Genomic DNA, 13409 nt, shown 5'->3' with positions numbered 1-13409 from the left:
GTGCTTCATATCCCGTTGCATGCAGTGCGGTCAAACTAGCTGCTCAACCAAGTGAGTTCATGTAGGTAGAGGCACTCGAAGGAGAGGGGGACAGGACATGGCATAAGCCAGCCTGCTCAAGCCCACATGCCGGACGCGGTGAGCAGCCCAAAAGTCCCCTTTTCTTGGGTCCCGTCTGTCAGTCAAGCTCTCGGCCTCCACTCTTGGCCTTGCAATCAGTCCGCTTTTCCCCAGCCCTACTCTGCCTTATAGAACGGTGCGGCGAGGAGCTGGGATTTCTCACGTCATTATCAATCATAGTCATGGTCGCTCGCTTGACTCAGCAAAGGCCCCGGCACCTGTCGTATCGTGTCGTGTCCTGTCTCATGGTTCGTCCACATGGCCTATTCTGCTGGAGGGGGAAGGTGGCTAGTTGGACAAGGTACAAATGTCGATGCCTAGAATAGACGAGCGACGATCCGATCCAGCTTGGCCTTGGCTGCAAAGACTATCGTTCGGGGTGGCCGTGCCATGATCATGACAGTTTCCTGGTCGGTTATGGGCTAGAATGGATGGGAAGGGAAGGGATGGGAAGGGATGTGGGATGGCTACCCATATCCGTAGTCCTAGGGGCCATGTCGTCATGCCCTTGGGAATCGAGGGTGGAATATCCCGTCTTTCCTGTGTGTCAAGGGCACTTCCCATCACTCCATCCATCCATGTAATCGGTTGCGACGTTACCCAGGGGCCTGGCACCGGTTGATATTATCTGATTGGCTGGAGCTCCATGGGCAGGGCGGCGACGAGTGCCGCCCGTACTGATTGCAAGGTCAAGACCTCCGGTGTAGACAACCATATCAATAACAAAGGGATCGGTGTCCCTCGTGCCCTTTGCAGTCTCCCTGCCATCCACCTCCACCAATTCAGCGCAAGCTAAAAAGCCGTGCCACGTTCTTGAGCCCTTGAATAAGGTACCCGCAGACCCGCGGACAGCGCAGGTGTGGGTGTGCTAAATACTTCGCCAGTGGAGGTCATTGGCGTTCACAACCCATGTGGTCCGCCACCCCCGTTTCAAACCCAGCCCGCTCCCCCAAGCCCAAGCAAGTGCCATGCCACCAAACCAAACCTTCTCACACGCACAAGGCCTGCCCTGCCGGGGTGCTTCCCCCCTGCTGGGAGAGAGAGACGTCGAGTGGGACCCATCCTTGGAGGGGGCGTGCGTCGTTAAGGTGCCGCCTTGTTGGGCGTGGCTGGCTTCGTCCTCGGGTCCGACACGATCCGGCCAACCGTCCCCAAGGTCCTGGGCGAGAGAAGCATCGGGGCGGCTTCGGGCCTTGACTTCTCTGGATACCCGACGCCGCCATGTCTAGATCCGGATGTTCATGGATATAGTATTAGCGCAGCAGAGTACAGTATAGCACTGGACAACAGGTAATCATGTCTGCGATGGCCGGGCGGTGGCTTTAATCTCTCATGAACCCACTACCCGAATCAGTATCACCCCTAGAATCTCACTGTCATGACTTCTTTGCTTCCATCCATCCAGTGCTTCTTTTAGCCCGGCCACTAAGTTCCGTCGGGCTGTCTGTCTCCCCCTCGTCTCCTCTCGTCTGTCTCCCCCCTCCGCCTCCTGCTCGCTGCTACTGTACTCACTGCGGCTACCCGTCGTCGCCTGGCCAGACCAACGTCCCGTGCTATTTGCGGCGCGGCTGTGTGCTGCAAGCTCTGACGCTGCTTGGTCACACTCTCACACACACTCACAGCCCGGGGTGGGCTTGCTTGCCGCGACGATCATTTGCTTCTCGCACGTCCGTACCAACAGTCTGGGGCATCCCATCCTCCCTCTGCGGGCGGGTTGTTTCAGATGCCTTTTCCTCGTTCGATTCTTGCATCCTTGCTGCCCTAAATTTTGCTGCCACTGCCAACTCGGCCAGTCACGCCCGTCAGTGAGGCTGGGTGCTGCCCATCACTGCCAACCGCATAACCAACGTTAACTCTAGAGGTGGCGCTGACTGGTTGATCTGTCAGGTTGATTGCGGCTTAGGTTGCGATTGAAACCGCTGCAGGGGCATCGGACCTTTTCACCAACATTAAGGCCTTAGCTTAGCATTGCATCGCCATCTTTTTTGACATGGTGGTATATTTGGTAGTAACGTGTTCGTTAGGTATCTTGGTAGGTTGACAATTGGTTGGTTGGTTGACAGGTAGGTAGCCTAGCCATGTTGTAGTCCAGCTCCTCAAGCAGCCAGCGCTCTCTATGATATCGTGATCAGGTAAACAAACACCTGTATAACTTGACGCATAAACAAAACAGAAAAGTGGGTAGAAGAAACTCCATACCGAAATGTCGGTATGGGGGTATGGTGTTGAGAAAGAAGAAATGGACAAGAAGAGGAAAAGAAGAAGAATCCCAAAGTCGACTCCGCAAACAGAATCTCAACCATGCTCCCCTCCAAGAACACCAAATCTCTCCCTTCTCAAATTCCTCCCTCAAAATGTTGTTGTTGTTTCGTGATGTATACCTCATCTGGCTACCATCATCATGCCTGCCCCTGGCTCACCATCGGATTGGATGCTGGCCATGGATGCCATCTAGATTCGTTCCCAAGCAAAAGACAACAACACCGATCCTGCGAGGCAGATTTCCCTCGCGTCCCTACCGGGATCTTTTGCCTTCCAAAAATACGCCGTACCATAATAGAAATGCGCCAACCAGTGCAGCAGCTTAGCATCCGTGTGTGATAAGCAACCAGCGCCAATTTTGGCTCAGTCCGAGGCTGAGCCCCCAGAAAAGGTCGGGGTAGCGACGGCACCCCAGTTTTTTTTTTCCGATGGCGGTGTTTGTTCCAAAATATCCCTCCATCTCTCAAGTGTTTCGTCGACCCTTGCACTTGTCGTGAAGTAAGTGTCCGTTTCGAGCGGTGGTCCTTGTAAATTCAGCTCCGCAGTTGGGACACGTCGCTTTGGCTGCTTGTCCAGACTTCTCGCGTTGGTGCCTCAGAAGGTTGCTAAATGTCGAAAACTGGCGTCCGTTACATCCGTGCTCCCAGCATCGTGGTTTTGGCCTGCTCTGCACAACTCGGACGTGTCCCCCTCGTGTGAGCTGGTGCTGCCCGAGCCCATGACAGCCGGTACCTGGTACATGAAACCAACGTCTTGGCCAACGGGTATGGATGTCGGTCGCGTGCTGTCATGAACAACAAAATTAGTCAATTGCGCCTCAATCCGTGCGGGTCGGCGATAGTACCTGTAATGCCCGGGTCCTGCATAAACTGCCGCATAGTCTACGGGCATGTTGTAGTTGGCTTGTCTGGTCATCGCAGATTAGCATGGCCCGGGCGCCGCCCTATCGAGGCAGGGGTCTTACAAGTTCTGTGGGTATGCTGTTGGGTACACTGATGCTGATTGTGCTTGTTGGTCCTCCATCGTCGCTGGGCTGTAGGACTGTAGGTATGTCGAGCCTCCCATTGTCGTCGCCGGTTCGCTCATGAGAGTCACGGGAGCCGGAGAAGTTGTGTAGGCTGGAAGATTCATGGCAGTCGTCGCACTGGGGAGCCCCATGGCTGGCGGCGGGGAATCGACGTAGGAATTGCTGCTGGCTCTGCGCATTCGGCTCACTAGTCTTGTGTCCCGACGTGCTTTGTCTTGGTGCCGCTTAAGTTCTCGCTGGTCTGTTGTAAGGGATAGTCGTGGTGGGCTCGAGGTCAGAGATCTCGACTGCGGTGGTGGCGAGAGGCTGGTTCCAGAGACCGGTCCCATTGATGACAGACCAGTGCTCATCATCGAATTTCCAGACGCATTTGACTCTAGAGGGCCTGTAAAGTTGGTCAGTTCCAGTTGTGGAGGCGATTCAGGGAAAGGTCTTCGTACCTGGCCAAGTGAAGGCCGACCTTGGTCCCATGGAGAAGGCCGGATCAAATTGGAGAGCGACAGTACTGCCATGGGCATTAGCTTTAAATCAATGTGCTGTAGCTAATCGTGATATACCTCATGTCGGATGATCTCTCTGTTTGGCGAGAGTCTGGTGTCAATGGCTGTAGTGACGTCCTGCCCTGTTGTTGGCGAAGAGACGAAGTAGAGTCCGACTGCAGCTGGTCCGTTTGACTCCAGCTCGAATTTAGGCCGGCCGGAGTTAGGACCGGAAACGGGGAGTAGGGTTGAGAGGCAGGTGTGGGGAGGTAAGATGACTCCGCGGCCGACGAGCTCAGGTAGGTCGTTGACGAGTAACTGTTTGGCGAGGAAACTGGGGGCTGCCGCGAAGACTCGAGCGGGAGACTCTGGGGTGAGGCAGATATGTTTGAGTTGATGAACTGCCCTCCGGTGAGCGAGACTTGGCTGCCGGCAGTTGATCTGGCGGGCGGTGAGTTCATGTTGTCACAGCTCCCATCTGTTGCGGCCGGGTCCATCTTGACTGAGGATGGAGGGGATGGGGGAAGGTAGAGAGACTCGGGTTGAGACATACGGAAAGACAAGGAGTCAATGAGGTCGATGATAAAGGAGGGGTCTTGTCGACTCGAGGTGCCGGTGCGATTATTAAGTGACAAGCCGGGGGAAGGAATCGGGGCTTATAAGAAGCCTCGCGAAAGCTGATCAGAGATGGAGATGCATCGAAGCTGGGTTGAGAAGTGATCTATCTATGGAAGACCCTCTGAGCCCCAAACACGTTCAGGGACAGGATGCCGACACTTATGAGAGAGGCAGTACAAGGAGTTTTGCAAGTTGAACGTGCATGAGAGTGGAGGAGCTTTGACAAGAAACCGTTCTTAGATTGAGTGACATGGAAGAAAGACCCGGCAGGACAGGAGCAGGGCAGTACATACATTGACAGGGTCCGGATGGTGGTCGGTCCAGGTGCTTCGTAGGCCGTACGTCGAGCAATGAGAAAACTCGCCGGAGCAAGGGTATGATCATGGCGGGAGTGGCACCACAGGGAGATGGGGATGGGGGAGCCTTCGAAGGGGGGGTGAAGGGCAGAAGGGGGGCGTGTTGATGCTTACAAGAGATCCAGCACCCATGCATGGAGACATCGCCCAAGAGACCTGTGGTCACAGCGCAGGTATGTGGCGTAGCGGGGAAGAAGTGAGTGTCGATAGGCCTATTGACTTGACCGGCAGCGTGTAGGACCCGTGTCAAGGTGGCCGGCCCTACCAGGCCATCGAGGTGCATGCCCGCGGTTGGGCCATGGCATGGGGTATGGCAGGGAGTGTGTGGGCAACCCGTGGCTCATGAATGGAAGCCCACCTCAAAGAAGCTCCATAGACTGCGTGGATGGACTGCCACTGAAGAGACGGGCGGGTCGTTACAAGGCCCAACGGTCCCTACCCAAGATGGAAGACCGGGATCATGAGACGACAGCCGAGCTGGGGTTGGAGCCGCAGTCATGTCGCGGGTATTTGGAACTACCAGGTCAACTTGTCGACCTAATTAGTCCCACGATGGGAGACCAGAGAGACGTAAGGTGACTGGTACGTACGTCAGTGACATTTGGTTCACTCCCGGTGGGGAGTCAAGACCGTCATGTCTATCATCTGTCCAATGCGAGCAATATGCGTGCCACTCTGAAAAGACCGAGCAGCGTGCCAGCTCGCTGAATTGAGCAAAGGTTGGTTCAACACTGCCGCATTGAGTTGGGCCGTTGACCTCGTCCCGCATTCGATCCTTGAATTAATCGGCGTAAACGAGTCGGTCAAGTAACAATGGAAGTCTTGGTCCTCGCTCGAAGGACGGCAGTTGTTGTTGATTGTGTTTCCAACAGCGTCGCCGTGGGCGCAGAGCTCCACGCTCGCAAAAGGCAGAAACAGTTGAGGAAAGCCGTAGGATCGCCATCCCTGCACCTGGTGCTTCTCTCCTCAGAGCTTGGCGGGTGGGCGGTCGAGGCAGACGAGAACAAGACATGAGTCGGCTACGCGAGCTAATTGTAGGGGGGCTGCGCACTCATTCGCTCATCCTCAGCCCAACATGCGGACTCTCTAGGGGCATCACGTCTCTGGCTTGTGGGAATAGACCGGCGATTTGGTCTACCCGACTCCTGCCAAGAGGGTTCGTCGCCCATCGCGTGGGCTTTCGGTAAAGCGTCCCTAATGGAACATGATCCAATGGCTTGCTTGAGCCCAAGCCAAATGATGAAAGGCGGGTCGAAGACAATCAAGAGTTCCAGGGCCAAGGTAGCGGGCTCCTCCCCAGCTAGCGAAAGGGCGGTCCAAGGGTCAGGGAGATGGGATAATGGGGACCCGCGCACGATGGCATTGGTGTCGGCGTAGACTTTTGCCGGGGGGGTAGACGTCGCCGGGCGCCCGCTTGACGTGCCGTTGACATGAGTGCCGTCAAGTCGAGGGAGTGCAGTGCCGTGGAGGGAGGGATGGATGGATGGATGGGGATGTTGTTGGGATGGAAGTGGACTCGCAAGCTCGATACCTACCGACTCATACGTCGCAATCTTGGGATGGGAAGCGGGTGCGTGCGCGTTTCTCGACACCTGTGCCCAAGCGACACAGACGCCTTACCGCTTCGGGCGCTTGGGGAGTCGGCCGCCCCTCCCTGACTAGCCTGAGGTTTCTCGCCTTTCTCGCGCAAGGAGGGTCGGGAAGAACGATGGAAGGCGGGTGGTAGCGTGGAGTCGCGGAGTCACTTCGGCAGGCGCAACTGGCAGGCGCAATGGCTGCGCTAGAAAACAGGATGCTTGCAGCCGTTGCGCGGGCGCTCCCCCGTTGCCGCGCCGCGCACCTTACCTTACCTTTGCCTTGGGTAGGTGCCTCAGGTTCCATTCCCAGCTTAGTGCGAGCAGAGGTCAAGGGCCCCCTCGAACTTTCCCCTCATTGCAGCAACACAGCCAACCGCACCTCCAGGGAAGGTACTTCCCAGTTGCCAGATCCCTTCCAGCTACCACGAGGACTCGCTTAACGAAGGCAGCTATTGGACTCCTCAAAGGGCAGGTACTGAAGATTATGAGCCTTGATGCCTTTTCCAGCCCTCTCCATCTCGAATTTTTGCGTTGGCGACTGTGCCGCTCAATTTTCCCATCCAGGTCGTTATCGAACGTTGTACTCTTATCCCCGATATAGCTACATTGAGGCGGTACCTACTATTTTTGACCCATGCAACACGACCTCAGAGCCACAGCCTTGGACGACTATCACTATCACTCACAGCCCCCCCAAGATGGCCTGCCTGGCCTCTTCCAACGAGCCCCCCAATTTTCACCCGCTCGCAACCACTCGAGTCACCCTCCAACTCCTCTCATCCAGGCACCAAGAACATGCAGAGAAGCAGGCACCGAAGTTTTGGTCGGCACCAACCCCTTTAAGCGCGTTGTTCCCGTCACCTTGCAGTGACCTCGCAGCTTGACTCACATGAGCAATTCCAAGTGCATCTCTGATCTGATTGGAACAGCTCTCGTGCTTCCCGGCGCCTGTCTCTCCCTCTCCTTCGCGTTTCTCGCGGAGCGACTCGCTCTTATGTTGATCGCGAACAACCCTTGGCAAACCTTCTTGAGCACTGACTCAGACCAGTCCCAATTCGTGGCAGACTCGCGGGTGCGAATGCGACAAGAACGGCAGTGGCAGTGACAGCCAAGTACGAACTCTGGCTCTTACGCCCCCGATAGCAGACCGATTGCAACACAGGGCTCCCCACCAGTCACTTAACTTAGTTGATGGTGGCTAGTAGGGGCTTGGGCCGACGCTCGTAAACTGCCCCAGACGGAAATGGCCCAGCGCTGACGGCGTCTAATCGATCCAATGAATGCTTCCCTATCTGCTAGCACAGGCGCGCAAACAACCATTGCTCAAGAAAGCGGGGATCATCGAGGCCAGAAGGCGCAGTACGACAAAAGGACATTGACGTGGATCAGCAGCTCTAGCGTCGTGGCCCCGGTGTGAGCAGAGCCCCAATCGGAAGAATTGGCTTGATCACAGCTTGGCCCCGTGGACCACTGACTGTCTCTGCCTTCCAGACCCCGGCCCATCCAGCTTCAAGGTCCATGCTGGTAGACATCGCGTTGCGCATGCCTCGCAGGGCTTGCGTTACCTCTTCCCCCTTGACACAACCGGCTCCTAGGCTGGGGCTCACTGCAAGCCTCGTTACAGATCAGAGCCTGAGCCCTGGACTGCGGTATCGCGCTTCTCACCCACCGCCCGCCCACGCCATCGCATCGCATCGGCATCCCTCGCGAGCCACGCCACAGGCAGTTGATAGATCTTCGCGACTTTTCTCTCACAGCTTCAACACAGCCTCCTCCGCATCATCAGACCGTGACAGAGGCTTCAAAAATAGCTTCACAACTCGAAACACTCGTTATATGACAACTCATGCATTGGGGCAAAGCAAAAGTGAGCCCTGCATTCGCATGTTTCATCGCTCACCGGTGACCAGCAGTCGCCTTTGCTTGTTTTCACTGTTACACGCCCGTTGGAAACTGACACTCAGGACAAGCCACTCACTCGGTGATGGAAGGAACTCAGAGTTGCACCGGGCACTACAACCGACACCTCTATCATGGTATGATGGGGTAATTTTCGGGGGAGGGTAAGTAGTTTGACTGCCAGGGATGCGTACCTTACACCCACTAGTCTTGGTACTTATCCTCGATCCCCTAATGTCAGACCCAAATCCCGCTTGCCAGTTCCAGATCGACCAGCCCAAACGTCTATCTCGTCTAGATCTGGAAAGTTGGTTGAGTCAGCACTTGTTTCAATGTTGTCGGGTACAGTAAACTAGGTTTGAATAAAGATGCTGACCCAGGAGCTCACGAAAAGCCACATTTGTCCAACGAGTCTAAGCATGACCAAGATGGCAAACGCTAGGGATTTCACGCAGTTCTTTACCAGTATCGCCGATGGATTTCAATTCGTTGTGTCTGGACCACGGTTATCAAGATTTCGCAAAAGGCTCAGGGATGCCAAGGAACGCCAACCAGTTCCAGGCCCGTTCTAACCCAGTCCAGACAGGTCCAACTACAACATTGGGCATCAGAAATACCTTATTGCTTCTCACAAGGCATTTGACTGATACCAGACCGGCATTTAGACGGTCATGGGAAGGTTGTGGCGGGTGGAGGTGGACCGGCGCAGCCCTGCAGACGATCGTTCCCCCAGAGCGCCCCTTTCCTGGCGAGTTTCAACGTTCAGAGACAGGTCTCAATGGGTTCGGTTCTGAAGCAATAAGGTGTGACCGACGCGCGCGGTATCCCCACTCGTCTAGGGTCGACGACATGGGTTTGACACCAAGTCGATTTTGGAACAGCTGAACATGAGGCTTGAGCCACGTCCGACCGAGCCATTCCAAATCACACCAAGTCTTCCCCAGGTCAAGGACCGTAAAACAACTATTCACGAATGAAGACCGCCACCCACGTTTCAGACAAGGACGCATCAACCACGGTCCCGTGTTGATAGAAAACCCCCCGAAAATGTCTCCGGACATGACCGTCAAACGGTTGCAATTCACGCACACCGAAACCCTCCGGATGCCACTAACTACTGGCCGCTATCACTTGAGGGGGCTTAGCATCGATCGACAAGGGCTACAGTAGCTTGCAGATTGAATTGTCGCTGCCTACAGAAGTCGATCAATACCTGTTCGGTGTTAACCTTCAGCGGCGATTTACCACTAGCTAGCTCGTGTCTGGCCGGCCAAGGAACGATCATGACATAACGCAGGGCAGTCTGTCTTTCTTGTCATGAGCGCAGCCGAGCTGAACACCAAGCATCATGCTTTGTCATGCCGCCAGTGTCAGATGCATCCGTGGAACGCCGAAATTGGTTGCAAGATGGCTAATGGTGCAAGACATTTTAGGGGACGTCCGACCAGGCACTCTCAGCCTTGACGAGCTGAGAGCCACTACTGTCTAAACGGGATATTGGTCATGCTGTATTGGTTCTAATACGGAGTTGGGACAGTGCTGCGTCTGCCGGGATCCAAGGTCGATGAGAATACCAGGTCAGGGGAACCGCAGAAGCAGGTCAGCACAGATGTTTACGCCCGGCAAGTTTGGAACATGGTGCCTGGGCACGTTTCATGATCGTCTACACATGAGATCCTGCGCCATCAGGATGCGGTTCTTGGAAACGGGACTGCGGTAGTTCGGTGTGTCGTTGTAAGTCTAGCTCTGATGGACTTGACCAGAGTCCCCACCACATGTTGAACGCCTCACAAAGATATTGAAGATGGGTGGTACCGAGAATCCTTCGTCCTTTTGGAAAACCGGCCACGGGGATCTTCATCCTCCTGTGTTAAAGCATCTCTTGAGAAGGTGCCTAAGCAATATTGAGTGGCCCTTGCGAACCCTTCCTACGCTTCACAATTGCCCATTTCCTGCGACGAGGAGATTCACAGTGGGACGATCCACTAATCTACAATTCACCCTTGGGTATGGTACGGCATGACGAGATAGCAGTACTGGCAAATGGTGTGACGCCTGAAGTGATAATGGAGCTATATGAAGTGGCAATCATGAGGGGTTATGGGTTCACTGGGGATGGAGCATGGGGCTATTTTCATGTGATGAAGCACTCGATGAGGGCTCCTGCGCATGCTTTGGGTCGCCTCCAAGAACACACGCAATGCTTCTGGGCCCCGAATTACCCAGGCGCCAGAACCGCCAGTTGCGTTCAGGCCCTGATCGCAAGGAGTAGGGGGCTCATTCTCGAGGAAATCTGCCTTGGGCAGTCTCTGCCAAGCTTGGATGGTGTAAGTGATGTCGTTTTGGGGGGAACTGCGGCGTACTTTACAGCCACGGAGACGAAACCAAACGTGGTCATTTATAACCGTCATTGCTAATATTTGTTTACCATGTGCGTTGATATTGGCAAGTAACAAGCCGGAAGCTCTCTAGAGGGGCGGAGGGGTGGTCGAGATTGTAAGGAGGGTTCATTGACGATGCACGAGCACTGTTTCTATGACAAGAATTCACCATGGGATGGCCTCATGAGCTCTGGGCTCGAAATACTATCACCAGGCTGATGCTTGGTCAATCATAGCATGTAGTGTTGGTCCAAAGGGGCCTATAAACGTAGAACAATCCCTAAGTCGCGCCACCCATGATGCGGAAGTACTGTAGTTCTCGACACGAATCAACTTAAGCGTCCTGGGAAGAGATTCGGCAGGTGTGAAAACTCAGTGCTAGTGCATAGAGCCCTCGGCAGCAGGACGGAGCCGGCAGTGCTCACCATGATGTTGGAACTCGAGAGTGGTCCCTGAAACTAGAGAGTATTTCCTCGTGGAAAGAGGGGAGGCTAGCATTCTTGAATAATGTAGAAAGACCATTGAATGTCAACATGATAGTTCTTCTCCGATGTTGGCGGTTGCTAGAGTATTTCGTATAGGTATGAATAGATGCATCTGTTAGCTTGAGGTTTCCGATATCGTCTGTGTTTCGTCAAACCCACATCTCTATGGCTGTCAATATGGCTGCGTAGAAGTAGATCCCCCTATCTATATATTCACTCAGGAGTAAAATAGACCAGGGCTACAGATCAGGTCTCATGCGAGAAGAAACATCATGTCTTGTTGGAGTATTGGTCGCGCGAGCTGTCTTTGGTGAAATGAGGGTGTACACACTACGGGAATACATAATTTCCAGCATCATATACGAAAATATCCGAGACCCTTGGGGGGGTTTTAGTCACTTTTTTCCATTCTTATTGTCTTAAAGAAGTTATCTTCACCAAGCGTATCTGGGGAGCATCTTGTGCTTATGTCTTAATCACCAACTCGCACACTTAAGCATAGAGGACAGATAAGGCATCTTACAAACAACTTGAACCTAACATGTGTATACCCTGCAGGATTAAAGAGTTCTTTTCATCTCAGACATGCCGTCGTCTATTTCCCATTTGAAATGGGAGAGGCCGTGCTCCCGTCCGAAGCTGTTCTGCGAGCCAGTATAGGGTAAGCGGCTCGACCATATCACCATGTCATTGATCGAGTGTTAACATCCAGGCTCATGACGGTTTCACATGCTGCGTTCCGTCTTGATGGCGTCGTCGACCACGCGTTTTCTCGGTCTTATTATCGGATCTCGCCTTATGCGAGAGCTCTACCACGTTTCGTGGCTTGGGTTCGCTTCAAACAGCTCTTGTTCGTCTGTAGTGAAACTATGAAGAACAACAAAGCAGGGAGTAGGCCGATGGCGAAGATTGGGTCTCACAAGCAAAAAAAGAAAACGAGTTACATTAATATCTGTACCTACAACATCGTGGTCATGAGATAAAGCTTGTGATATCCGACTGGCAGGTCTCAAGAATGAGTCTTATGTAATCCATCATCTTTCACTCTCTCGTGTCTCCCTTGACCGCATGATCTCTCATTCACACCCGAAAACAACAGCGTCTTTTATTAAAAAACCAACATTTACTGTTTGACACGCGTTCTTTCTTGTCTCTATAGACAAACGTGTTCTTTTATCTCGCTGCGGACACGGTTGCTCGTTGAAAAAAAAAGCGCAAAGATTAAGACACTTCAGCGCCGCTGGTTGGTACTTGGGCTCTATTAGCGACGTAGAGTGGTCGCCAGGCAGCGACCGCCTCTGCCCATAAAGACCAGCGACAACAACAACACTAGGAATCTGGTCAAGAGAGAGAAGGAAGAAGAGGAGAAGAAGAAGCTCACGTCTCAACCGCGACACGAAAGGCGCAACCCTAACAACGAGTATACACCATATCTCACACATCCCAGCTACACTCGCACACCCCGGAAAACCCCTCCCCCGCCATGCCGTCCTTCTTCGTCGAGCTCTGGGAGGGCATCTTTACGCCCGGCCCGACGCCCACCCTCCTCAAGGCCGCCAACGGCTCCTTCGCCGCCCTCCAGCTCGTCCTCCTCCTCCTCCTCGTCGCCACCTACAACATCCACTGCCTCGTCCTCTCCATCCTGTGCGCCGGCCTGTGGGGGAGCGTCAACTGGTTCGCCACCGAGCTGGCCGTCGCGCAGCGCGAGCAGCGCGAGAAGGAGGAGAGGGAGAAGCGCGAGGCCGCCCGGGATGACACCACCACCGACGACGAAGACGAGACCGAGACCGAAGTTGAGAAGGCCTCCTCCGCCCCAGCCGCACCCGCCGCTGCCGTCCCGAGCAAGGCGCCGCCTGCCAAGGATCCCACGACTCTTGATGCCGCCGCCGCCGCGGGGCTGGAGCCTGTCGAGCCAAAGGGCGAGGTGACGCAGCGCGTCGCTGCTGGTGGCACTCATTCGAGCGTCAGCACTGAGGACGAGTGGGAGAAGGTGTCCGAGGCCGAGAACGAGAAGGACAAGTAGAAGACTGCGCTGCGCTGCGATGCGCGCATGCGCGTGTGGTGTGCGCGTTGGCAGCTCAGCTCGTCAACGCCATGACGACGATGGATATAACAGGAAGCGATTGGAGATGACGGACGGCGGTGCAAGAGGCGCGACAACGGTGTTGTTGGGGATACCCTTTGCGAGATCTGTCATTTCTGCCT

At 54.5% G+C, this 13409-nt stretch overlaps 2 protein-coding genes across 2 annotated transcripts; one reads left to right on the top strand and one right to left on the bottom strand.

Moving 5' to 3' along the window:
* Positions 1-2976: 2976 nt before the first annotated feature.
* MRS44_001029 (uncharacterized protein) lies at positions 2977-4349 on the bottom strand (the record flags this gene model as incomplete). The annotated part of the gene is made up of 5 exons (XM_065623531.1): positions 2977-3166; positions 3227-3289; positions 3347-3794; positions 3850-3914; positions 3967-4349. 5 exons carry the CDS (start codon positions 4347-4349, stop codon positions 2977-2979), a joined length of 1149 nt encoding a protein of 382 aa, XP_065479979.1.
* Positions 4350-12687: 8338 nt separating this feature from the next.
* Positions 12688-13227, top strand: MRS44_001028 (uncharacterized protein; the record flags this gene model as incomplete). The annotated part of the gene is made up of 1 exon (XM_046275049.2): positions 12688-13227. The coding sequence occupies one exon, from the start codon at positions 12688-12690 to the stop codon at positions 13225-13227; it is 540 nt and encodes a 179-aa protein (XP_046138921.2).
* Positions 13228-13409: the final 182 nt, after the last annotated feature.

Source organism: Fusarium solani, assembly GCF_023522795.1.
Source record: "Fusarium solani strain SB1 chromosome Unknown bctg00000000, whole genome shotgun sequence".
Lineage (NCBI taxonomy): Eukaryota > Fungi > Ascomycota > Sordariomycetes > Hypocreales > Nectriaceae > Fusarium > Fusarium solani.
Note: the sequence above shows the minus strand (reverse complement) of the source record. Positions and strands in the feature narration are given on the sequence as shown.